The following is a 27913-nucleotide window of genomic DNA, read 5'->3' as shown; positions in this document are numbered from 1 at the left end:
CTGGGCATAAAAGTATCATCGTGTTAGCCTCATGATATACGAATGCAAAAATGGTAATCTGGCTTAGAAACCTCGCAGTTAATAACTGCGGAAGTGCTTAATGAACACTAAGCTGCGAGGCGGCTCTGTCCCAGTGTGGGGAAGAAGATCAATGTTCTAAATACAAAGTGTGAGATACGAAAATGAAATTTTAAAAATGTCACGGAATGTCATGACATTAATCTCGTTTGATACTAATTCAGCTCTCACGCAGCTAATTTCAAATTTAGAGAAATGACCTATTAGAAAAAAGTTTTGGGGTCCTTTAAGGGCTACATGTTTATATAAAAACACAATTGTTAATAGGTCGTTAAAAAAGTTATTGGCAAAACAGTCCCATGACATTGACGTGACATTTCTCGTCCCTACCTCTGAGTACTGTCCGCCATCTGCACCCCACCGTAGATGGCAAGATCATTATATCCTTTCCTAAATGATCTGAAGAACAACTTGTATTATTGCAAAATTCGTATTCTTTTATTGTCTATCATTGAAACACATAAATTTGTTTTGGAGATACAGTTTATTTAATGAAAATCCAACTATCGCTAAAATATTATCAAGTATAACAAAAATAGGTGAAAGGATTAGCGTTTGTTTTTTTTCTGAATCGATACAGCTCTATATAATGTACTTCTCAACCATAAGCTTTTTTTCGTACAATAAACGCAGGCGATTGCCTTCTCTATAATTTCCTGTTATTAACAAATAATGGTAATCGAGGTGTTAATATGAATAAATAATAATTTAAACGTTAAACATATTCGTTATACGATACTGTTGTGACAAAGAAGGGACAATGTAATGATCCTGACCTTAAGCTCTATTCTACTCCCAGGGTTACTATTTTCTCTTTTATTCTTCTTCTTCTCCTTACTCTGATTCATCATCTCTAGGAATAGGATTATCTTTAGTAAATGTTAAGTCAATCATCTCTGATAGAGTGCTCTTATCATAATATTCTGCCTTACTCGTTTAAATACAGTTTTCTTCCATTCGTTGACTGCCTTGTCAATAGTATAGGTAATAATTGATTATTCTTCTTCTTCTTTCATCCTTAAGCTTACGAATAACAACATATAACATAAAGAGGGAGGAGATAAGCGATCAATATTAGGGATAAATATTTTTTTTATGAAAGCATTTTTCTGCATTCTACTCTCTTTAAATACTTCTTTTATTTTGTGTGTTTTCTAATCATCTCATTCGTTTTTCTTTTTTTTTCTCGGTAAAGCCGTTAAAACTAGAACGATAATCTTTTATTTTTCTTCTATTAAAATTTGTCCCATGTTAATATTAAGGTGTGGGTTTTGATGTTTGTTTCTTATAGTTTTGTTCTTAGTAAAAGGCAACTTTTGTGAATATAGGCCGTTCCCGCTAATCTCGTGTGTGAGTGTTCGTGCTTGTGTGAAAGTACCACTATGCAAGGATAGAGGAGCAAATAAAGCCAACACTTTGTTTCACGTTGAGTATATTTTTTTTCTTCAAAATATTAGAATTGGTTAAAATACAGGTTTTAAAAATACATTCCTGTTTATTGGCAATATTTGCTATGGCCCCGCAGTTATTCAAAGTATTCTATTTGCTGTTATAGAAAATTATCAGTAAAACTCATCAAAAATAAAATTTCAACACAATGATGCTGTAGGGTCGAATCATATAAATGTAACTATGGTAGGTAATAAATAATATGTTCTTAGAACTCAAAAGCCTAACGCATTGAGGTCATTCGAATGCGGAAAAGCGATCCGCTCTGCAAGATGGCCGTCATCGATTTTTTTGACAGCTGTACTCTGTGAAAGGCTCTACTTTTGACTGTCGTGGTAATTGTGCTTTTTGATCCTTCACTTCTAACCATAAACATTTTCAATTTATAACACATGGTCGGCTTTTAGAATATCATTGTGTTGTGTTTGTTTCGTTGTTACAATAGTTTCCGTTGCTTTCGTTTGCAATTTAGAGAGAGAAATAGTTTCAATGCATTTGTGTTCTAGGTTGTGTTTCGTTTCCTACATTAGTGTGGGTTTTGTGTGTGTGTGCAATTGTTTAGCGGCGTGCCGCTGACTGGTTTAGGTATTTTTTGTTTAACATCTTACATCAACTTCTGCTTGGCACACTCCGGACAGATGACATCCTGCTCGTCGGTGATGAAGCCACGGCCGACCAGCGACGTTTTGCACATGGCGCAGATGAAGCAATCGTTGTGCCAGTGACGGTCTTCGAACGAGATGAAACGGGTACCGCCGATTCCTGTTGTGTGGACGATAGGAAAACACGAGTAGAGTTAATTAGATTTTTTATCATGACGAAACAACAAAAATTATTTATGGAAACTCATATGTGAATATGTACGTTATGTGGAAGATATTGATTTGAAAAATGTATTCGAGGTAACCACTTTCCCTTCGATGGGACTCGAACCCATGACCCTACAGTACGCTAGACTGGTGCTTTAACCAACTAAGCTACGAAGGACCTCCGTCGGCCTTCGCAACCTAGCGGCTACTGAACGAGCTCGAGATTCCCAAATTGGACGCATAGTCAAATCACTCGCAATCCATTTCTCAAGCCAACACCAGTCTAGCGTACTGTAGGGTCATGGGTTCGAGTCCCATCGAAGGGAAAGTGGTTACCTTCAATACATTTTTCAAATCAATATCTTCCACATAACGTACATATTCACATATGAGTTTCCATAACATTGTAAATTAACGTCCAAGTCGGGTGGTTTAATCCCCGGAAATAGGCAATTAACTTTGATTGCAATGAACCTGAGTTGCGTGCTCTTGCCTACGCAATGCGGTCGGGTCTGAGCTTGACGACCGACTGGCATATGCTTACACAACCTCACTTGATCAGTACAGTTGCTGATGAAGAATGTGTACAGCCGCCAGACATTCTAAATACTCACGCTCCTCTAATGTGAACGTGTAGTATACACATGTTGTTACCAAAACACGGTTACAATACCTTCGTTGAGAATCAACTTACTTTCATCCAAAAATAACTGCAAAAAAAAAAACTAACAAAATTTTGTGAAACTCCGCATGTAGTGCCAACAAGGGGGAATAGTCATCTATTTTATTAGTAAAAATGACTATTCCTCCTTTAATAGTGTATTTACTAACGCTACTGTGGAACCCCGAAAACGAGCGAAATTTTATCGGGTAACCCAACCCCGAGGGCGAAGACGAAAGAAAAAGAAGGATGAGAGGGTGAAAAAGTCAGTCGGGAATAGACTATCAAGGTAGTGAGACGTGTTCCTTAAGTCGCCAACAACACCGACAAGCAAGTAAAAAAAGTCGCCATCTTTACCGCCAGGTTTGGCCGAAGTCCACGCTCCTAGAAGGTTGTGCCTAGGTAGCGACCAGCGGAGAAATACTAAGCTATCGCCCTCCGGATTTCCGTTAAACAGAAAAGGACGACATCGGACCAAGCGTTTGGTGTGGCCACCGAGCTCCGCGACAAAGCCGTTCGCCTTCCACCATTGTGAGGATCGGTTCTGCGTGGACACGTGGCCGATTTCCACTTTTCCAAGAAACCGTAGTGCTTCCGTCATCGTTGGCTTCCCGTCAGTACAAGCCCGGAACCGACAACAGGTCGAGCCCGATTCCCTTCCGACGGCCATTTCAAGAACTCTGCTAACCTCTATCATCGCTGGCTTCGTGTCAGTACCTACCGGTAACCGACAGCCGATCGATCCCGAACCCCGACGACCATCTCAAGAACCCGGTAAGCCTTGCAATCGCTGGCGTCTCGTCGGTACAAGCCCGTAGCCGACATCAGGTCGATCCCGAACCCCGCCCGGCCTCTGCCACCCTGTAGGCCTCTTCCATCGCTCGCGTCCTGTCGGTACCTGCCTGGGACCAACATCGGATCGATCCCGAACCCCGCCCGGCCTCGCCACCCTGCAGGCCTCTGCTATCGCTGGCGTCCCGCCGATACCAGCCCGTAATCGACTTCAGATCAAGCCCGAACCTCGTCCGACCACCATCTCAAGATCCCCGCAACATTTGCCATCGCTGGCGACTCGTCGGCATCGATCGGTGCCCGATATCAGGTCGATCCCGAACCCCGCCCGGCCTCGCCACCCTGCAGGCCTCTGCTATCGCTGGCGTCCCGCCGATACCAGCCCGTAATCGACTTCAGATCAAGCCCGAATCCCGTTCGACGACCATCTCAAGAACCTGGCCGACTCCGGCCCGATACGGTGGCCACAGCAACGCCACCCGTCGGCAGAACATTCCAGAACCACACCGTGGCAAGTATCAAGGCGAAATCAGGTTCCAAAGATCTGTCTCCTCACGTAAGCATGCCATCCATATGGGCCCCAACTCCTCAATCGGCCGCAACGTTTCTAACCCTAACCACTAACCCTATACAAATAAGAAAATAAACATAAAGCTAAGATGAATTAAAACTTTCAATGCTTATTTAATTAGCTAGTTAATTCCTTGCATGTCCGTACGTTGGTTCTTGTACCGTCCACTTCCAATTGTTGGTTTTCGTGTGTTCCTTTGAGCAGGTTGGTGTCGACCCTGAGTGATTTGTCTCGGTGAGCTAGTTAGGGACGTTTGGACGTCCACTCTACAGACGTGTGGACGTCACGAAGAGTTACAATGTGGTAGTGTTGGCTTGAGAAATGGATTGCGAGTGATTTGACTATGCGTCCAATTTGGGAATCTCGAGCTCGTTCAGTAGCCGCTAGGTTGCGAAGGCCGACGGAGGTCCTTCGTAGCTTAGTTGGTTAAAGCACCAGTCTAGCGTACTGTAGGGTCATGGGTTCGAGTCCCATCGAAGGGAAAGTGGTTACCTCCAATACATTTTCCAAATCAATATCTTCCACATAACGTACATATTCACATATGAGTTTCCATAACATTGTAAATTAACGTCCAAGTCGGGTGGTTTAATCCCCGGAAATAGGCAATTAACTTTGATTGAACTGAACCTGAGTTGCGTGCTCTTGCCTACGCAATGCGGTCGGGTCTGAGCTTGACGACCGACTGGCATATGCTTACACAACCTCACTTGATCAGTACAGTTGCTGATGAAGAATGTGTACAGCCGCCAGACATTCTAAATACTCACGCTCCTCTAATGTGAACGTGTACTATACACATGTGGTAGTGTTGGCTTGAGAAATGGATTGCGAGTGATTTGACTATGCGTCCAATTTGGGAATCTCGAGCTCGTTCAGTAGCCGCTAGGTTGCGAAGGCCGACGGAGGTCCTTCGTAGCTTTGTAACCCTAATTATCATACAACTTCTCGTTTTATGGTGAGTGTGTAAAGAAATATGTTTACATTGTTTTGTATCATGGACAAATCCACCTAGCGGAGAATAGCGAAACACTTTGGAAATATTTCGGTATGAGGTGAATAATTTTAAACTTAAAAGTAGCGTGTTTAGCGAGAAGAGTGAATCTAGGCGGGTTAACCGAACTAAATTCAAAAAGTGTTAAGTGATGGAATTTTCCTTCCAAAAATAATTACGCAATGCAGATATATTCCCACCAATGAAAAATCGTTTTCTCCGTGAGAAATTCTCTCCAAGCTGATCATAAAAAATACCTATTGTTTGAAAGGACAATATCAGGTAGTTATTGCGTATTAATTTTAGGTTCAACCATATTCGTCTCGCGTCCGATTATTCTTTCTGGTGGAGTGTTCAAGCCGTTAAGACATTATTGTCGGAGTAAGATTTATATCAAAGTTATTTAAATTAAATTGTTCTACACATTTTATTACTAAAGTCGAAGTAAGTTCGCGATTTTAATTAGCTTTTTTAAGTAATTTTGTTGATTTTCCCAATAGTTTCCAGTAAATTTGGTGAGTTCGATAGGATCAGTTGAACAAGTTTTGAAAATTTGGTGAATAGAAAGGAAGTTGATCAGGTAAGCTGGTGAGCAATAGGCCGAGAGCCCATTTTGAAATTTTTCTACCACGTTGATCAGGCTGCCGCCCATCCAACGTGGGCAGTTTATCCAGGGTGGATTTTTCCGATCCAAGCCAAGGCAGGAACCAGTGTTTTTGGAACGAGCAACCAACGGTGAAGCTTTCGAAATTGTGGTGAATTCGGTGTGGCCAGAAACTCGTCGCGCCAAGACGTGTGGTTTCGAGCAACGCATCCACTGCTCGACTCTCCATCAATACTAGGGACGCATTTACCCTATATGTTTCAACCCACGCACGAGGTGGTTCATCCCGTATCATCGCCATAAGCTCGTTAGGCTGGTTCAACGGATATTTGCAGCGCCTGTTTCAACGAACTCGATTTCGTCCGACGAGGGACAGGTTTTTCGTCGAAGATCAAGGTCAGACCTATTAGTTTATACGTATGCGCAACGTATTAGGGCAAATTATAAAATAAAATAAAAAGACGTCTTCCGGTCCGTAGCCGGTCTATCTGATTAGAACCGAAATCTTTAGAAATCAGAACTAATGAAAGTGTAAAACTCATTAAATTTTCTTTTTGTTAAACAAGTTTTTGGTTTCGTTAAATATTGAATAAAATATTATTACTTCGAGTTTAGTTTGAACTTCTACCAGACCGTGGTCGTTCTTTGAAATTTTTTGAACGAAATTGTTTGAGTCTGAGATTAATCCTACGACTACCGCTCGGAGTTGGAGAGTGTTTAATAGCTAAATTTAATTTATACTATTATTCCTAGTATTTTTTGAAATTGGTTTGGTTAATGTGCATCGCGTCGGTTGGGTCAAAATTGTACCTTTGAAGTTCTGATCGACTGTTTGGCCTGCCCTGATCAGGAGTCCTCATACCGGGTTATTACAAGAGTTTGCGGTCCTTCAATTCGAAGGTGGCGCTTAAGCCGCTTACTTCGTGAAACAGAACGGATCGTTACAGCTTAGTTGGTTAAAGCACCAGTCTAGCGTACTGTAGGGTCATGGGTTCGAGTCCCATCGAAGGGAAAGTGGTTACCTCCAATACATTTTTCAAATCAATATCTTCCACATAACGTACATATTCACATATGAGTTTCCATAACATTGTAAATTAACGACCAAGTCGGGTGGTTTAATCCCCGGAAATAGGCAATTAACTTTGATTGAACCAAAAATTATTTAAAACTATTGTTTAGGGAAATAAGAAGATAATTGAATCTATCCAGCCGAAAGGGTCGTTTGGCTGGAAGGGTCATTTGGCCGGAAGGGTCGTTTGGTCGAAAGGGTCGTTTGGCCGGAAGGGTCATTAGACAAGAATTGTCAATAGCTTTTCGCTATATGTTTTGTTTGTACAATGCCAACCAAGTATGATGAGTATTTAGTATTGTCTGGCTCCTATACACTTCATCAGCAACTGCGATCGATGAAGTAGGGTTGTAAGAGGTTGTGCCAGTTTATTGTTGTTGTTTATTGTTTATTGATAATACTTCAACTGATCATTACTGATCTCATTGAATCACTTAATCTAGTTGTCATCAAACATTTACATACATTTTCCTTTTCTGAACATTAACAATCAAACTTAAAAATGTGCATTACATAATAACATAAACAATACGATCTATAGTACATATAATACGTAAAATAACATTGACCAATATTACACGTTCAAGTCTGTTCACATATCGGCTTCCACGTTTCATTCAATCTGCTGACAAATTCTCTACATTTTATATTTCGTGGCCAAGTCTGCGCATGCATAGCTGTTTGCTTCCATCGTGTATTCAAAACAATTTTGTAAGAAATGTAATCTAAATCCTCACATCTTTTCCATTTTGGCACTAGCTTAGTAACGTTCAAACATTCGGGTATCGGAGAGCAGACACACAGCAATTAATGTTTGTTAAAACAAATGAAGATGACTCTTCGTGATTTCGATTTGGAATATTGTTTGCATATAACAACGGTTTCGGCGAGTTAACTGGTGTTGAATGAGAATGTGTTGGAGTAATAGAAGACATGATTGTGTCGTTTATCCTGCCAATCGCGTCGTTGATATTGGCAACCTGGACCTTCAGCTCATCCAGTTCAGTGACAATTGTTGACGATGAATCGATACGGGGTGACTCGGACATTATCCCTTGCCATACAAAATTCTTGCATGCACTCATCACATATCCTAATTATATTTTTGGATAGCGCACACAGTTGGTCCTCACTAACACCAACACATGAGGCGTGGAATCGCTTGGCGCATCTTCCTTCACAGACCGTGTATAGCTCGTTCATTACGTCTATATTTGCGGTGCACTTTTTACATTGTTTATCCATTTTAGCAGTATGGTTTCTAATAGGTTGAACTTGATGGTAATGATCCGGCAGTTTTTGGAGTTTCCACCTCGAAGCACGATAATATACGATGCACATATAAACCACATCAACGAAACACAGATGAACGGAATATATTGTCTGTTTCCTTGGTAACAAAACGCGCCGACCATTTTTTAGGCACTATCAAAATCGTCGCCAACATCTTTATTCTAAGTTATTCTAAGATTATGTTAGTTTTATTAGAAAATAATGTCAATCTGAATTAAAAACAGGGCTCAATTTTGGGAAATAATGTGATTATTGAGTATATAAAATTTTGTTCACAGTTGATTTGACAGATCTTATGGCCATTTCTGCTGGCGACGATTTTGGCGACAATTTGTTTTGCGACGATTTCAAATCGTCGCGGCCGATAAGGTGGGAAATTGATAATACTTTTGTAAAACCTGACAATTTCAGTTAGTTTAATAACGTAAAAATACTAGCCGAACAAGCGAGAACGTTAACGATCGATCAGCAACGCGATGTTGATTTACAATTGTTGGTCGTTGGTTGTCAGATTCCAACCCGACCACATAAGCGAAAAGATAGGGATCAAGAGATCAAACCCCACCGAAGGAGGTGTGTACCCTTCAATACATTTTTTGAACTAAATCTATCACATGTTGTGCATTTACACAAATCGAGTTTCAGACATACTAATTAATAACCACTCCGGGTGGCTCAATACCCAGAGTATAGACTCTATTTGCTTGATTATTTCTAGAGTTATGCAGAAATGTGTGCTTCATTGCTGTATGAGCCCAATTTCCAGATGTGGGAGGAGTCACGGACCACCATAAGAACCTTCCCCGGCAAAAAACCCTGCATACATATATTAACGCTGGTCGCTTCAGTAATTATCAAGTCTACAAGAGTCGGTAAGGCAAACGGAAACTCATTTTTATGTCTATAGATGAACACAAAACTTTTTTCAATTTTTGTGATGGCCTCCCTTTTATTCGGTTCTATTTGATGTCCTGATGCTCTGGACAAAATTTCAGACAAATTGGTCAACGTTTAGGTGGTGCTAAACTCGTTGAAAGTTTATATGTAAAAATGGATGCAGAAACATCCAAAACCAGGGATTTGCAGTAAGTCGACACAATTTACGATGAAGCACTATGATACTCATCCAGATCTTGATGAATTTAATACAGAATGTCATGCTGAAAACCGCGAGAAGATTGGTGTTTTCCCGGAGAAGTTATTAGCATTTCTCTGAAGAGGGGTTTGAGCAAATTTCGTTTCTTTTACCTTTGAAAAGAAATAAATTCGCCCATACAACACTCCAGTAAAATGCTCATATCTTTGCCTAATAAACTACAATCTTCTCGCAGTTTTCAGCATTCCATTCTGTATTTAATTCTACAATTACTGAATGAGTATCATAGTTCTTCATCGTAAATTGTGCCGTCCAACTGCCAATCACTGTTTTTGATGTTTCTGCATACATTATCACATATAAAATACCAACGAGTTTAGCACCGCCCAAACGTTGACCGATTTGGCTGAAATTTTGTCCAGAACATCAGGGCATCAAACAGTACCGAATAAGAGGGCGTTTTTTGAGCCACCCTAATCTGTATATGTGACATAAATAGACATATGTGATAGGGCACATAATGGTAAAGAACCTCCTTTCCCAGGGTAAAACTATGTTTCACGAAATGGTCAATCAAGCTTGGTCTGACCAAAACTTTCCCGGGCGAATGGCAGTGAAGTCTCGCCATCAAAAATCCCGGAAAACAGCGTTTCGTCCTGGGACGATTTTAAATATAGACCAATCTCGATGACCTCCCGCGTATCCAAGGTTGTTGAGAAGTTGGTCAACCGCTGGCTACGAGAAAAACTTGAAACACGCAGAAGACTTGGTGTCCGGTAGCACGCCTTCCGCCCTTGTATCCCTCGACATCTTGAAGGCGTCGTCGATGACACCGCGGTCGCACGCGGATAAAAACCCGATCCATTACTCGCACCGTCCCCCGCTGGGTTACTTCAGCAGGGTTTCCAAGACCACATGTAAATATATTCGTGAGACATCAGCTGACCAGGGCTGAGCTTTACCAGAATGAAACTAGTCCAAACCATGTCTAAACCACACAGGGTCAACAACAGCGTTCCGAATACCGTGGGTTGACATATAGGAGCGCCCAGTACAACTCTGGTCCTCAGAAGTTCCTATCTCATGCCTCCACGGGTCGACCTGGTTTTTAGCGGCTTTAGAGGACTTTTTCCGTCCCATAATCGGTAGAGAGAGCCTTCACTACTTAAGACAACGGTCTATGCCTAGTAAATTTCACTGCCGACAGAGGAATGTTTATCAGTAGCGCCTTCTTTGCACGAAATAATATCCGAAAGAACACCCAAATGCTGAAACTGGCAACCATGTTCTGGTAGATGGGCGACATTTCTCGGATGTTATCGATGTGCGGACATTCAGTCAGAGACTGATCACTACCTCGTTGTCAGAAAAACTCGATCATGGTTGTCAACTGTATCGAACGAAAGATTACAGCGAACGATGCGTTACAATATCCAGCGATTGTCGGCGGAAAAAGTATCAGCTGAGTACCGCCAGAAGCTCGAGAAACAATAAGGCAGCGGGGAAGGACCAGCTCCCGGTTGAACTTCTCAAACATGGCAGTGAGCCGCTTTATGAAGTTCTGCACAGGCAATCAATTTTTTTTGGAATGCGCATGCGAAACAAGCCACAACAGATAGCCAACGACAGAGCTTTGTTTTTGTCGGAGATAATAATGACAAAGATCCGAAAAAATTTGTCACCAACAAAAAAGAAGACAATCTTGTTGCTAACTTTTCATTCCGTTATGTTGCATTATTTCTAGAGCAAATTTTGGTTTTATGCTATCACAGTTTCTGGTTTTATGGAAATATTCGAGAATCGAACAATGATTACAAAATTAGCATCGTATTCTGGGAAATATCAGAGCATGCAAGGCAAATGATTCTTGTCATATTGCGTTCGGGTTCTGATAAAGGTTTGTCGCTAGGTGCGTTGGTCAGTAACAAACTCTGTTGATGACAAAGAGTATATTGTTAGGCGATGCTCGAATATTGATTCACTGGTTCTGCACCATTTTATGTCGCAAATATGGGAAGTTGAGGAATTGCCTCTATAAGAAAGGCCACAGACTAGAATGTGCCAATTACCAATGAATAATCCTCCTTGATTCGGCGTACACACAGCGTTTTAGATTGACTGTGTAAAATCACAGAAGAGAGCTAGTTACCTATTTTCAGCAAAGTTCAAAGTTCAGCAAAGTTGTTCATCAGGATGTTGGCTTCAAAAGAAAAATATCGGAGGCCAAATGTGACTATAACCTGAAGACACGGATATCCGAAACCTTGGGAAGATTTCGCTTCTGAGAGTAGCAATTGAATCTGAAATATTTGAAGCCTATGCCGCATTGCTTGATAATTTTGAACACTCAATTAAGTTCGCTCATCATTAACGTCAAGCCAATGATCAATTCTCAAGGAATACGAGATGCTCATGTTTCTCCAACATTCAGTATACGGCGGCGAATTTAAAATGCTCATATAAAATTATAAAGGTATTTTAATTAAAAACTAATAAATGTAAAATGCGAGAAAAATGAAAAGCTAGATTTAGAACAAACTATTAAAAAAAAATGTTTTTTTCGTGTGATGCACATAAAATATAGATTTCCATTTTTCTCGCACTTTACATTGATTAGTTCTTAATTAGAATTGGTTTTTAATTTTATACGGACATTTTAAAATCACCGCCGTATACTTCGCCATGAACGATTTTGTTGTTTCTCATCATCACATGTCTTCTTCTTTTTATCTCTTGGATTTGTCAATTGTCAATAGAGAATAATGAGACAACATTCCGCGTCGTGAATTCGTTGAACTGAGTCGATCGGTCTCCAGGACTTATGTAAAAAGATTGATTTTGAAACGCCTTTACGTATACTTTGTTTATGAGCAAGGTAAAAAGTCGCCATGAAAGGGTTAACCTTTCCGTACCTGATGTCTGTTTTTAACGGCTTTCAAAAACAAAAACTGCTGTAAAAACCACATTTCTTCACCGATTCCTTCGCAACATGTTACATTCGATCCGGGCGGATCCCAATTTTTGATTCATACTGGTTGGGTCAATCCGGTTCCAAAATTATTCCAGAATCCGTTGGGGTTAGTTTTCCCCGGAAATAGTGGCCATTTACAAATTGAAGTCAAAACAGACAGTGTAACACCTCAATCTTCATGACTTCAAAACAATGTTGGGAATTATATTTTCAAGGATCCTGGGCCACTCGGGTTCAATCCGGCCACAATCCGGGGGACCTCTGAAATGGCCATTTCCTAATTTGAGTAAAAATAGGTCGTGCAACACAAAACAATGATGGAAATAATATTCTAAGGGTTACTGGGCTGTTTGGATTCAATTTGTTCACATCGGCCATAATCCGAAGACCTACGAAATGGACATTTGTGAATTGAAACAAAATAGGACGTGTGTCATCATTGCTTTGTAAAACCATGAACTCAACTTAGAACCATTCCATAGGTTCCTCAAATTGAAGCGGATGAGACCGGATTCAACCCAAGTGTCCCAGGAACGCCTAAAATATCAATCCCGTCGTTGCATTGTAAAATCATGAAGTTTGAGGTGTCACACGACTTGTTTTGATTCAATTTAGGAAATAACCATTCCGGAGGTCTCCCAGATTATGGCCGATGTGGCCGGATTGAACCTGAGTGGCCCAGGAGCCCCAAAAATATCATTTCCTAATTGTTTTGTGAAATCATGAAGTTTGAGGTGTCACACGACCTGTTTTGACTCAAATTTGTAAATGGCCACTATTTCCGGGGACAACTGACCCCAACGGATTCTGGGAACTCCATTTGATCGAATGGTACTTGTTTGCGAAGCAATCGGTCAAGAAGTGTAGTTTTAACAGCAGTTTTTGAAAGCCCTTAAAACAGATGTTCGGGACGGAAGGGTTAAATGAAGATTTTTTTTTTAATATTCAAGAGATTGAGATCGCTTGAAGAGCCGAATCAAATGATTATCCTGAAACAAGTTCTTGATGTTGATAAATTCCGGGAATACAACTTGCAGACGCACCATCTGTTTATTCATTCTAAAGCAGCGTACTATTTGGTAAAACAAAGTGAATTGTGGTTAATTATGCTAGAACATGAAATCGCTTCGGTTTGGGGGAGCCTTAAAACGGCATCTTATTGTGCAGCTGTCGTTGAGTTTGACATCGCCTTGAAGTTCAGCGGTTTTTGAGGAAATGCTTCTGGATTTCCAAAGTAATTTGTTCTGCTTTTCCAAGACATATTATTTTCCAATTCACAAAAAAATGAGGAAATTATTAAGAAATTTCCAGTAAAATTCTTTTGAATTTCCAAAAGGTTTTTTTTTTTAAATTAATTTCCAAGGGAAATTCTTTTGAATTCTCTGAGGAATTTATTATGAACTAGGCGAATTGGCCCGATCTCGCTAGTGATTTAATTTCAGCGTGGCACTCTAGATCGATTTCAATTCGAGGTGATAAGTTTCTTCAGAACTTAGGAAATCTTGTATTTTTACAATTTGTCAACTTTTCCCATCAAATGCATCAACTTTTTTGCACAGCTGATTTCAAGACGAATCGATTAGTGCGGTAATCTTGCAAATCGGTCTACCGGTTAGTGAGTTATATTGCTTCACTCATTTTTATATATAGAGATAGAAGATTATATCCAGCCCATCCACCCAAAATATAATATATGGTTTTCTCAACATTTTATCATACGTCAAAAAACCTACCGGTGATTGGCTTTACGCAAGCGGTGCATCTCTTGGCGAACAGCTCTCCGAAGCACTCGGCACAGTACGGCTTCTCGTCGCGGCTGGTGAAACGCTGCCCGGCCAGCGACACCTGACAGTGGGTACAGGTGAAGCACTCGCGGTGCCATGGTTCGTTCTTGTAGGTCACGCCACCGCTAGTGATGATCTGTAAAGGACGCAAGCGGATGGTTAGTTACTTTCTATTTTATTTCAGAATCAAACAAATAGTTTACCTTCTTGCACTTGATGCAACGGGTTGCGTACTTCTCTTCGTAGCATCCGGCGCAGTAGATCTCCTGTTCACGGGGGATGAAGGATTTGGTACCGATGGCGGTCTTGCAGACACAGCAGCAGAAGCACTTCTCGTGCCACTGTCTGGTCTTGTATTCCATCTTTTTGGTTCCTGATCGGACAAAAAAAATAATACGAGTTAGTAAAAATCACTGATGAATCATTAAGTCGAATATGATGTCACTCTCGTCAGAACAAGACTCAGCAATCAATCAATCCTAGTTGTTTATTGATCCTTAGAAGAAATAGTGGACTTAATCCATTTAATTAAATATTTATCATCGAAAGAGCAATTACCGTTAACAAACACACACTTCAGAATGGGACTCCATTAGGAAGCGTTCAGAAGTACACTCAATTGGCGGAATCGCATGTGTGGGCACTTGAAAAGCTTGATAAAGAAGCCTCGTTTTAATAGACCCTCCCCGTTAAAATTGATTAATTTTTATAATTACAAAGTGTGTTTTGGATCACATAGTACTTATCAATTATGTTAAGCGGGTCACCGGGAGGGAATGTATCAAGAAATATTTTGTACAAAATGTTAGCCCTTGTGAAAAAAAGAATTAATGGGGAGGAATTGATCATCTTCCATTCCCAAAACTGCAAATGTATACGTGATACGTGGTCATATTTTAAAACAGGAAAGATCTATTCTCAATTGGTGGAGAATATGCGCCAACAGATGAGAGCAACGTGATTGAGTCAGGTCAGTGAAACGCATGGCTTGTGCGCGCTGCTCCATTCCTTCTTGCCAACTCCCAGGAAAGAACATTGAACAGACATGGAGAAAAGTTGAACGCGGTAAAGGGCGCAACGATTATCGCTGGAAGTATGAAATTATTATTTTTATGGGCGCATTAAACTGCTATGCCCAGCATCCTACGCGGCGCCGGCCGAGGAGGATGATTCATGGAGGCTGACTGACACGCTACCGTAGAAGGCCTGGAATTCACGCGAACTGTCTAATAAATTAAAAAGCGTGATCTCGTGCTGGATGAAACAGCCTCACCAGATGGGGGGGTGCCACAAAGTGGTAACCTAAACAGCAATTCATAGTCCCGTCGATTGGCGGAGATTCTCGACAAAAGTTATGCTGATTTGTGAACCAAGGGCCGGGATCAGATCAGCTGTTAGCTCTGCTGATGGCTGCTGGGGTCACCGATAGTCGTCGAGTGCGGAAGAAGAATTGTGCGCACATTTACAATCCTGTCTGCCCCGCAAGCAAATTTACGATCACTTTGCTGTATAAGGCAATGTTTTCACTTTTCTTGAAGTCATGGGCTATTGAATGGGCTTGACTGCTGGAGCGGACAGTCAGTGTGTGGGCGTGAAGACTTTTCTGTAGAAGGTATAACGTGTGGCGTAATGTTTATAGCCCGTGAAGGCTGCGTTGTTTGAAGTCATACATTTGATCAATTGTCGTTTATATAAATAAATAAATAAAGATATATAAAACAATTGTCGTTTAATTTTTTGCTTTCGAAAACAGAAAAAGTTGAATTTGAAATGTGTTATCGGATCGTACGTAACATTTTGGATTTGTTCTGGTTTTATAACACTCTTGAAGAGTAAATTATGGTCTTCAAGATCGTTATAAAACTTAAAATGTTACTTGAAGTGGGAATCTTTTTTTTTTGTACCTATGCAAAAGTGCGAAATTCTATTGTTTCATAGCAGGAAAATATTCGTATTAATGAAAAATGAAACCCCCAACATTTTCAGACCGGTAGGCGGACATAAGTGGTCCTTAAACGGACCTGAAGCAAAAGGAAAAGAGGTCGCCCTCTATACAGCGTCGAGAACGCTGTTCTAGTGTACATCGCGTAATAGGCAATCAGTAATCCCGACGCATCACCTTACATGACATCTTTTGTTAACCTTTTGTCTGTGCCACTGTGCCCCAGGCCACTTTGAGTGGTTGCCATTTTTTTAGTTTTCAACCGATTCTCCTAATTTTTGGTAGTTTGCTAAAACTCGCCGAGATCTGTCTCCTAGGTGCAAATTCGCTCGAAAAATCTATATAAAAATATGCGCTACAGTGTACTTTTTTCAAAAAACTTACGTTGTCTGTGCTCTGGGGTCAAATTGACCCTAAATTAAAATTTCTATAACTTTCTTAATGTTTGGCTAATTTTGAATTTTTGGGGCTGTTTCGAAAGATAATTTAATCATCTTTCAGGTCGTTACCAAAAATTGACTATAGGTGGGCGGGTACATCGCGGGGAGGGGTTTTCGTAAAAAAGGGTACAAAAACAGTGATTTTTTATGCTTATTTTACTTATATCTGAATATCCTACCCATTTTGAACTGCACCTTTTCAAAAAGGTTATGCAGGAAGGCGTGGGCTTTGACATGAGGCATTGATTAGTTTAGAGCTTGATCGCTAGGTGGTGGTATATTTGAATTCATTATTTTAGACTACTCAAGTAATTCCGATATATGGAATTTTCCTCATTGTAAATATTCTTATCGCACAATTTTGAAATTTTCAAAGATAACGTCCTTAACAAAGTTCGTCTGGTAGGAATGGACTGTCATGGGACGGAATAAATGATTAGGAAATTTACAAATAGGCGGCGCTAGTGTACTTGCAATATTCTTGCATGTTTGAAATATTGCTTTAGCTTGAGATCCCTCATACCTACACCCAAGTTGTATTCGGCAACATTGTTCAGGATGTCCAGGACTACAAAGCGGTGCTCAATATAATGAGCACTTCTTCTAAGATGCGGCACTAGTGAGCTGTTATATTTGAGTATATTGTTCCATGTGAGATCTGATGTATTTTGGTTTGTAGCATTTTTGACAAACATAAATGTTGTGGTAGAGTTAATCAAAAGTTTTCTTTGTATTCAACCTGCTGCAAATAATAGAATGTGTTCACATAATATGTTTTAGGTCATCCAATAAAACGCTGGAATTAAGGCCTTTGGGTCTACATGCGTAACCAAAGATCAGCCAATTTTCCGCCTATTAGTAAAATTCTCAATTATTACTTCCGTCACAAGACAGTCCATTCCCACTAGACGACCTTTGATCAAGACGCCATTTTAACAAATTTTAAATTTGTGCGATAAGAACATTTGCATTGAGGAGAATTCTATTATCGGAATTACTTGAGTAGTCTAAAATAATGAATTCAAATATACCACCACCTGGCGGCCAAGTTCCAAACTTATCAACGCCTCATGCCAAAGCACACGCCTTCCTGCATAACCTTTTTTACAAAAGTGCAGTTCAAAGTGGGAAGGATTTTCAGATATAACTAAAATATTCATGAAAAATCGCTGTTTTTGTACCCTTGTTCACTAAAACCCCTCCCCGCGATGTACCCGCCCACCAATGGTCAATCTTTGGTAACGACCTGAAAAATGATTAAATTATCTTTCGAAACAGCCACAAAATTCCAAAATCGGCCAAACATTAAAAAAGTTATAGCAATTTAAATTTGGGGTCAATTTGACCCCAGAGCACAGACAACGTAAGTTTTTTTGAGCACAGACAGAAGGTTAATAATGTTCTTTGACACTAACTACTAATAGTAATGTGAGCTCAGGTTATTATATTTATAGTAGCTATAGAAAGTCGGGAAAATCACGATTTTGAGTACATATTTACATTTTTTCTGTGTTCTTCAGGATAGAAAAATTGAGCTGCTTTATGGATTGAGCGTCAACTAGAATCAAACCTCTTGTTGGATCTCGTCCTTGGAAGCGTGTATTACTCAGTTATGGGACCTACGACTGGACCCAATGTAACAGTTTTCCACTCAGTTTTCCAACGATGGAAGATTTTTGATAAGGATGAATATGAAGTATCACTCACATCTGATTTGCTACCTTTCTTGAGGAATCTTGTTTCTCAAATTGTGAGTGGAAAATAAAATCCTTATAAGTATTTTAGCAAAATAATAAAAACATAGTATTATGTATCACATTTTTATTACAAAAAAAAACAAGCGATAAATCAATTCAAAAACATTTCAGGCTGGTTCAAATATTATGACGTTTTAACTACATTTTATCGTCTATAAATAGTTTAGTAGGCTAGGATTTCTTTGGAATGTTTTTCCAAAAACTTCCAGCAATTCCAAAGTCAAAACCGGGTTTCACTACTATCCAGAAGAAATACGGATCTGCTCAAGAAGTGCTTGGGATATTTTTTCGTAAGTATCTTAAATAATTCTTTGGAAAACACATCAACGATTTTTTCAGAAAATTTCAAGAATGATTCCAGAAATGGAAAATGTACAGGAACTCTTTCGAAAAATATTTCAGGAATTCCTTCGGATACTAACAGTAATTATTCCGAAATTTCCTGCAACAATTCTTCCCAAAATTCTAGATTTTTTTAAAAATAATTTCCTTAGGGAATTTCGAACGAATTCCAAACGGAATTTTCAAAGAAACTTCCGAAGGAAATTCCGAAATTTCCGACATTCCTTTGAAATTCCTGCTGAAATTTCCACAAATTTTGTTGTATTTTTTTTGGAGAAATTTATAAAAGAATTCAATAGGAAATATTGAAGAAATTTTCGGAAGAGTTTTTGACGGAAATTTAAATGGAATTCCCAGATGAAATTTCAGAAAGGAGTCTTAAATAGTGTTGGGAAAAACTGAATGAGTGAAATGATCCGTTTTAGCATGAAAAACTCAGACGTGATGCATTATTTTAAAATCGCAAACGAGTTAAGTCGCGCGGGAGCGCTCAATGATTGAGTTTTATGAATGATTTTACCAACACTGGTCTTAAAGTAGATGGTTCCATTAAGAATTTCTGAAGTGGTTGTTGAAATTTTTTGAAGGAATATTAGAAGGTATAAAAAATTCTAATTAAATTACCGGTGAAATGTCAGAAAGAATTTAAAAAAATTGAAAGTTTTTTGTCCAATTCCAATTCCAAAAATTCCAGAATGAAGTTTTAAAGAAATTTCGAAAAAAAATCCAAGAATTTATTCCTAGAGTTTCTGAAGGAATTTCTTGAGAAATTACTGAAAGAATCTCTTCATGCAATTGCTAAAAAAATTACAAAAGCAATTTTTCAAAAAAGTTCGAAGGAGTTCCTAAAGCAATTTCCAATGGAATTTATAAAGAAATTTTGGAAAAAGGTTTTCCTGAAACAATTTTGCGTAGTTATTTCCGAAGAATTTCCTTTAGGAATTTCGACCAAATTTCTGAAGGATTTTTTTGAAGTAAGTGTAAGTGTTCTGTCCACTACCAGTGGGCTCTCTGTGTGAGCTCTTTGGTATGGGGGTAAGTGGAGGGTATAAAAAAGATAAAAGGAAAAAAACTATCAGCTAGTATATTATTAGCTTAGCCAAACATAGAAGAATTCGTTGAGGAAGGAATACCTGGATAAATTTCCGGAAGGAATTTTCGAAGAAATACGAAGACGCAAAGATCTTTAAGATTTCATCAAAGGTTTCCCTATAGGGCACTGCGCGGAAACATCTTTTCTCTTTCGTTCCTCATAAATTTTGACGTTTACTGGCCTTGTTGTTTTAATTTTTGCAGCGAGAAAGAGACAAAGCAGTCCGTGCAGTGCCCTATAGGAATTTTAAAGGATTCTTTAGGGAAAATCTGAGGAAATTTTTAGAATTCCTTCTTTGCAATTAGAAATGAGGGGGTCAAACGCAAAGGGGTGTATCTGACAAAAAGTTAGTTTTAAGAAAAATTGATGCAAAGTTTTTCAAGTTTTTCAATTTTCCAAATTCAAGAATATTGGAAATTCTTTTCGGAAATGCCTTTGAAAATTTCTTTATTAGGGATTCGTTCGAAAATTCCAGAAGAAAATTTCGGAGGGACTACGGAATTCGAGAAAATGTAATACCTGAAAGTATTGCTAAAGGGATTTTGAAGGAGATTCCGAGGTAGTTTCTAAAAACAATTAACACGCCGAATACCGTGATCAGAAAATCATGGGAACTAAATTTTCAAACAGCTGGTTCTCAGGCGTCTTTTGACCGATTTTCACAATTCTTTTATGGATGTCTTACCCATCTCATCTAGTTTTACCATATTGGTGAGTTATGTTTCTAGGGATACTCAATTTTCCCTAGAGGGGCGTGAGCAAGGATGTTTTTTAAAATTTAGTAAAATTTACTTCACAGTACACATTTCAGTATGAACAACACTTACTGATTTCAAAAATGTTCTATAACACTATTCTAGCATTGACTGTACTATGTGTGAACAATATGCCTCTTCTGGACATCACTAGTGAGTCCAAAATGACCACTATGACTGGTGAAAGATGATATGCAAATTTTGCCGAAGAAAAGTACAGACACCCATGCCAATGGAAACCCGTCAAGTCCATGCCAGTTCGTAAAGGCCATATGTACGATATTCTACTCAGTTTTGCCCAAACCAGATATTCGTGGTTCTCCAAACTGTTTTGGAGTTTGGATCAATGCGTCTACCAGGTCAACTACGCTCGTTAGCTATCTGAAGTCGACCAGTCATGTCCATACAAGTCCGTAGAGTCCACGCATATGATTTGCAACTCAGCTCAAACTCAACTCAAACTCAACTCAACTCAAGCAACTCAACTCAAACAAGCCCGTAGAGCCCGCGCGTCTGATTTGCAAAACAGTTGTATCCAGATCAGACATTTTAGATTCTTTAAACTGTTCTAGAGTTTGAATCAATTGGTCTACCAGGTCAACTGCGCTCAATACAACTTTGACATCAGCCAGTCATGTTCATACAAGTCCTTAGAGCCCATGTGTTATACCCAAACCAGGTGTTCTAGATTATCCGAACTGTTTTGGAATTGGGATCAACTAGACTACCAGGTCACTATGCTCGATACAAATCTGACACAGACCAGTCATGTTCATACAAGTCCGTAGCAGTCCGCCGATGAATTTCTTATGCCGCTGTTTCTGGTAGAATTGTCCAAGGAATTCTAGAAGGAATTGTTGGAACAACTGCAGGAGGAATTTCTTGTTGAAATTCAGAAGAAACTTCCGGAGGAATTCTCGAAGGAACTTCCGGAGGAATTCACGAAGGAACTTTCAGAGGAATTTTTGGAGAAACTTTCGGAGGAATTCCTGGAGGAAGTACCGGAGGAATTTTTGGAGGAGCTTCCGGAGGAATTCCTGGAGGAACTTCCGGAGGAATTCCTGGAGGAACTTCCGGAGGAATACCTGGAGAAACTTCCGGAGGAATACCTGGAGGAATTTCCGGAGGAATACCTGGAGGAACTTCCGGAGGAATTCCTGGAGGAACTTCTGGAGGAATTCCTGGAGGAAGTTCCAGAGGAATTGCTGGAGGAACTTCCGGAGGAATTCCTGGAGGTACTTCCGGAGAAATTCCTGGAGGTACTTCCGGAGGAATTCCTGGAGGAACTTCCGGAGGAACTTCCGGAGGAATTCCTGGAGGAAATTCCGGAGAAATTCCTGGAGGAACTTCCGGAGGAATTCCTGGAGGAACTTCCGGAGGAATTCCTTGAGGAAATTCCGGAGGAATTCCTGGAGGAACTTCCGGAGGAATTTCTGGAGAAACTTCCGGAGGAATTCCTGGAGAAACTTCCGGAAGAATTCCTGGAGAAACTTCCGGAGGATTTCCCGGAGGGATTCCAGGAGGAGCTTCCGGGGAAATTCTTGATGCAATTTCCGGAGGAATTTTTGGAGGAAGTTCCAGAGAAATTCCTAGAGAAACTTCCGGAGGAATTCCAGGAGGAACTTTTGGAAGAATCCCTGCAGGAACCTCCGATGGACCTTCGGGAAGAACTCCTGGAAAAACTTCAGGAGGAATTCCAGGAGGAACTTTTGGAAGAATCCCTGAAGGAACTTCCGATGGACCTTCAGGAAGAACTCCTGGAAAAACTTCCGGAGGAATTCCTGGAGGAACTTTCAACCAATTGATCCAAACTTCAGAACAGTTTGGAATACCTAGAACATTTGGTTCGGGTATTACTGAGCTTCAAATCATACGCGTGTGTTTATCGTATTAATATGGATGTGATTGGTTGCTGTCAGATTTGCATCTATGTATTGTGCATATTTACGTATCAAAAGTTTCATTTTTTTAGCTCTAAAAGTCACCTGAAGACGACTTTTCCGAAAAATCGAAAACAAAAAAAAAAGATTAAAAATCCTGTTTTTTTAGGGACACCCTAATCCAAGTAGGGAAAGTTGCTCTAAATTAGCTATCAAGAGCTACAAATAAAGTGTTTTTAGCTAAATTTATTGGAATAAGCTGCGCTATAACTTTGTAGAACATCACATGTCAATATTTCGTAATTTTTTTTAAACATTTTTTTTTCATATAACAGACCAACCTATTTTTCGATACTGAGGTTAAGGCCTACTTGAAGTTTCGCAGGGGTTATGGTAAAATATGGAAGTTTGATTTCTGCTTTGAACAGTTGGAGATGGTTTTTGATAAAAAATACCTTACATTGGCTTCCAACTCAAAAGTTCAGGAACTAAATTAAAGTCAATTATTTGTACTTTTTTATTTTTTCCAGTTTTTAAGCCGTAATAGTCACCAAAAGGCGTATTTCAATATTATCTAAAACTTTTTGAAAATTGGAAAAAATACACGGAAGTTGGTTTTTTCAGTCTGAAGAATCAGGACGATGGTTTTTTACTTGCCTGACGTTTCGGCCGATAGGTTGTGGCCCGACGTTTCGGCCGATGCGAAATAGCAGTTGTTGTATGTTAGCAAATAAACACAATTTGAAATCTTTTTTCCAAAATTTACAAAAAAGCAAGCATGTACATGAAAAGCACCCTTTTTAACACCAATCGAAAGTGGTTTACAATCATTAAGGATAGACGGTAGACTATACAACCCTTGAAAATTGCCACAACCCATCGGCAGAAACGTCGGGCAAGTAAAAAAAACATCGTCCTGATTCTCCAGGCTGAGAAAGTCAACTTCCGTGTATATACATTAGAGTGGGGCGCAGTTGTATGGAAAAACGCAAACTTCGTCCGATCAAGTGAGATCAAGGTTTTTCTGAATCGTCTTGGGACCCCAATCAACTGTGGAAAATATGGGATCAATTGGTTGCGACCTCGCATGCCGCATCGCGTTTTAAATTTACATGGAGATTAGTATGGACAACTTACTTTATTACATTTTTGCTATTAGCGGCTTCAATTTATCATAAATCACGTGACTCAATACGTTAGCATATAGTCTGGAAGATGCCGAAAGACTTTGCCGAAGAAGATACGTAGCTGGAAGGTCTACAAAAAATGTTATTACGTTTCGAAAATTGATTGTTCAAACCATATGCAAGAAATCAATGTTTCTGCCAGCACTACCGGACGACCTATGGTTATCGAAGGGCAAAACCCATCTTCTTTATTGTAGTTTTTTTGTGAAATGATTCAGGATAGCTCCCATGAGCTCTAAAGCCCTATAAGATCAATTATTTTGAAATAACACTCAGTTGAATTATTGGTCTACGTAGTTCGGCAGTGCTGGCAGAATAAACGATTTTTTGCATATGGTTTGAACACTCAATCTTCGAAACGTTATAACTTTTTTCGTGGACGTTCCAGCAACGTGCCATCTTCAGCAAAGTTTTTCGGCATCCTTTGGGTTATACTTTAACGCAATGTGCCACTTGGTTTACGATGAACTGTAACCTCTAGTAGGAGAAATGTAAAAATATACGTTCTCCCATACTAATTTCCATACAAACTTCAAACGCGATGCGGAAAGCGAGAAAGCAACCAATCGGTCCCAAATTTTGCACAGTTGTTCAGGACCCAGAATGGCTTCGAAAAACCATTGATTTGAAAAAATGACCATGACGCCCCACTCTAAACATTTTATGCAGTCGACTTGCAAACAATGTAGAAATGAAAATAATAATAAAAAGATCTTCAAAAGCAATGAATTTGACAAAGTTTTTCAGGAGAAGTTTTGCCACAACTTTTGTAAAGACACAAATATTTTTACTGATAAAAAGTCTGGTAGAGTGGTAGACACTATTACGCTGAATCGCATAATAAAGGTACTATTAATTAGGGACGTTCCGATACTTCAAAATATCGATATTTGATTCGATACGATAATCGAATCAAAGTATCGATATCACCGATATATTGGAATAAAAATATCGATATATCGGAAAATCATATGATATTTATAAAATGAAAATATTTAGAACATATTTCTTGTACTGCCTGTACTTGTACTACTTATTTTTTTACTTAATCCAATCTGCCTCTAGAGTGTGTCTAACAATAAGGCATTTTATGAGACAGATCGAAACAGCTGTTTTTCTCGTGTTTAGCTACTTTGACAATTAGTGGGAGCCCGTTTTTTTTGGTAATTTCGGGCATAACATTCCGATGGGTCCCATCATCAATTCTACCTATTTTACTTTTCGGCTACCAGGGCTTTAAAACAAAGTTTTTCATATGATTCTTAAAACGTGTCGTTAGATTATTCATACCATTGCATTCTAAGCATGAAAAGCTGAAGAAAACACGAATGAAAAGTAAAACGTTTCAAACATTATTTTGTGTTCGGATCTAACGGAATGTTCACGCAGAATCATACCAAAACAAAACATCCAAAGTAAATAATCGGGCCACCGCGAAACGTCTCATAAAATACCTTATCATCGGCGGCGGCGTTCGTCGTAGTTTTAACCGGTAGCGTTGGCTTTTTCAGCAAGACACTGACCTCACTATTTTGTGTTAGCTCGAAAAAATCAATTGCAGAAATTCCACTACATTTTTTTTGTATTTCTACTCTGGTTATTCTGATTTTTGACAACAGAAAATTCTCTCTTCAGAATTTCCTTGGAGGTGTTGTTGAAGTTTAAATTTAATTTTCAAAGAAAATTTAGAATTTTCAGTAAATCCATTGAAATATTTTCAACTAAAAAAGGAAATTCTCTTAAACTGTCACGAGAAATTATCTTTTTGTTTCACATGAAATTTCCTCGAGTTTCTGCTGGAAATTCTTTTCAGTTTTCACGGGCATTCTTCAAAATTCACGCAAGCAGTTTCATCAGCAAAACGAATTTAAAATTTTAATCAGAAAATCCGGAGAAATATTTTAACGAAATTCTCTTTAATTCCTACGGGGAATTATTTTGAAGGAAATTTTTATATGTTTTCCAATTCTTCTGAATTTCCATCTCCACTAATCTTTTCCTTACTTCTTAAATTAATTTATCTATTTTCGAACTCGTCAAACTCGTCAAATATATAATTGAATTTGCATGAGGAATCAGGCAGAGTCTATTATGTAGAGCTGCACAAAAAGTGAAGCCAAATCTACCTATTGAAAAATCGATCAAAGGAAACAAATAACTTGTTGGCAGAGCCGAAGTATTGTTAAAAAAATCCTCCAAATCATTAAAAATAGGGCATTTTAGATCCATTTTGAAGTATTTCCTTTCACAAAATACAATGAAATTGCTATTTTTGTGTTATATGACCGATATATTGCAAGCAAAATATCGATACAAAAATATCGGATATCGAAACAAAAATATCGATATTCCAATATATCGGAACGTCCCTACTATTAATTGAACGCCCTGAAAACACAATTTTAGCCACTGTGCAGCCCATGTGCACGTTTTGATGACAGTGTAGACCTTTTACCATTTTTCTTAAACTTTTTGCACTAGGGATAATATCTATACAGATATTCACTAACATTCGAAAACTTAGTTGTTAAAAAAGTTCAGCAAGCTGATTTCACAAATCACTGGAAAACTGGCAACACGGAAAAGTTGAAGAATATTATAGTGAAAAGTATGTTGGGGAAAAAAAGGTCCGCTAAATTATAATACTAGCATGTAAGTTTTGGATATGAATTAATACCTATTGTAATTGAATAATAAATTAAATTATTACAGCTTTGAAGCTGATCAAAAAGAATCTGCTATCAAAAAGTATTTTGATGTGACTATTCCCAATATAAGTCTTAAATCTTAAATCTTGGCAGATCTATGCCGAAAATGATCAATCGAACGCGAAATTTCTTCTGGTAAAGCACCTAATCTAATCACCTAATCACCATCGAGAATAAAGGTAATAAATAATGAGGGAAAATTGTCGCTGTTGTTACTGGCGAAACATCTTTTGCTGGCGAGGATAGGGCGCTAAATGTTGTTATCCAAATCAGCTTGGTGGTCATATGGCTACCGCTTCTGCCTCAAACGCAGAAGGTCGTGGATTCAATCCCAGGCCCGATCCATTCTCCTACTTTGTATCTTTCTCTATACTACTTATCCTGTTCTAGCAATCGCTAGGGCTGGAAATGGATTCCATACCGTTTTCTATCTTCTATTGTTCCTATAATTTGACTAATTCTAGCGGGGAACTGTTAGAATTCGAAATGAGCGAAATGCTCGTTTCAACATCCAATTAGAATATACCACCCTCCCCAATTCTTTTCCATCCTCAATGACCGTGAGGACGTGGCCAGCGCCGTTATCGACTATTCAAAATTACTAGAGTTTTATGTACATTGTGTACAAACCCCATGCATCCATCTATTGGTTCCCTGTGCAATTGCGATTGTTCTGGTCAATCACGGAGTAGCAACTACGAAATGCTCGGTCATCATGCTCCTCAAATCAACTCAAATTTTTGAAGGATATTCAGAACATAAGGCAGAATTGAATGAATGAGGTGGAGCAGAATAGATTTTTTGAACCACCCTAATATCCAAATCTGTAATAAACATAGACCCAAACTAATGATAAACTTCCATTTTTGGAGTCTCCATCATCCAAGTGTTGTTATTAAAAATACCGAACTACTGACACAATCACAATTTGTATGAACAAGTCTGATTCGCAATGGGACTCCCAGTCTGAAACCACTATGAAACTTTACTTAATCTATTGCATTGCACAGGAAGTGGAATCGACTGCACTTCTGACTCGAAAGACAAACCAACTGTACATTGGGTCTCTCCTCACGTCGAGTGCACTCAGTTGCGACTATCGTGGTGGGTGGGATGCCATATGTGCCTTTGGTAGATCGACGAACATTGCCCTCCATACATCATAGATCGAATTGCAATTAAGCGTTGCTTGATGCTCGTTTTTCATGTCGTGTCGTGGGTGGATCGATCTAGATCTGAATATGAAACATGAAGAAAAAAGTCTACCTGGTGAGGTTGGATTTTATTTGAGGTAGAAATTGATTTAGTGCTATTATTAATACCAATAAACTATTTGGGATGTAGGGATCTAAATTTGGTCAAACAATCTGTCCTATAACACAAGTTGGATTCAAATTTTGTTTCGTCTATTCAATACACAATGTCTGATGGATGTTGTGAGTGGGCGCCCCGCAAATCTTCCTGGATTGGCGGATCTGCGGACTCAAATGACACTTGTTCTCATTTGTTGCTCCTAGCGCAAGCAAAAAATACTTGGCCAAATGACCTCTTGTTTGGTAAAATATGGAGTCACATTATTTATTTGAAATTCAAATTTTTCGCTCGCAATTTTATTGCGGCGCATTAAGACTTATT

At 39.1% G+C, this 27913-nt stretch overlaps 1 protein-coding gene across 10 annotated transcripts in view; it reads right to left on the bottom strand.

Moving 5' to 3' along the window:
* Window positions 1-543: 543 nt before the first annotated feature.
* Window positions 544-27913, bottom strand: part of LOC134211429 (four and a half LIM domains protein 2-like) — a 589158-nt gene continuing 561788 nt past the window's right edge. For all 10 annotated transcript variants that reach the window (XM_062688275.1, XM_062688274.1, XM_062688273.1 and 7 more), the window contains 3 exons: window positions 14378-14547; window positions 14124-14310; window positions 544-2289 (listed from right to left, as the gene is read on the bottom strand). In XM_062688275.1, the coding sequence (XP_062544259.1) occupies window positions 2132-2289; window positions 14124-14310; window positions 14378-14547 (515 nt within the window). In that variant the 3' untranslated portion in view covers window positions 544-2131. The remainder of the gene's footprint in view (window positions 2290-14123; window positions 14311-14377; window positions 14548-27913) is intronic.

Source organism: Armigeres subalbatus, chromosome 2, assembly GCF_024139115.2.
Source record: "Armigeres subalbatus isolate Guangzhou_Male chromosome 2, GZ_Asu_2, whole genome shotgun sequence".
In the NCBI taxonomy this organism is placed as follows: Eukaryota; Metazoa; Arthropoda; class Insecta; order Diptera; family Culicidae; genus Armigeres; species Armigeres subalbatus.
This window is presented reverse-complemented; position numbering and strand designations above follow the sequence as displayed.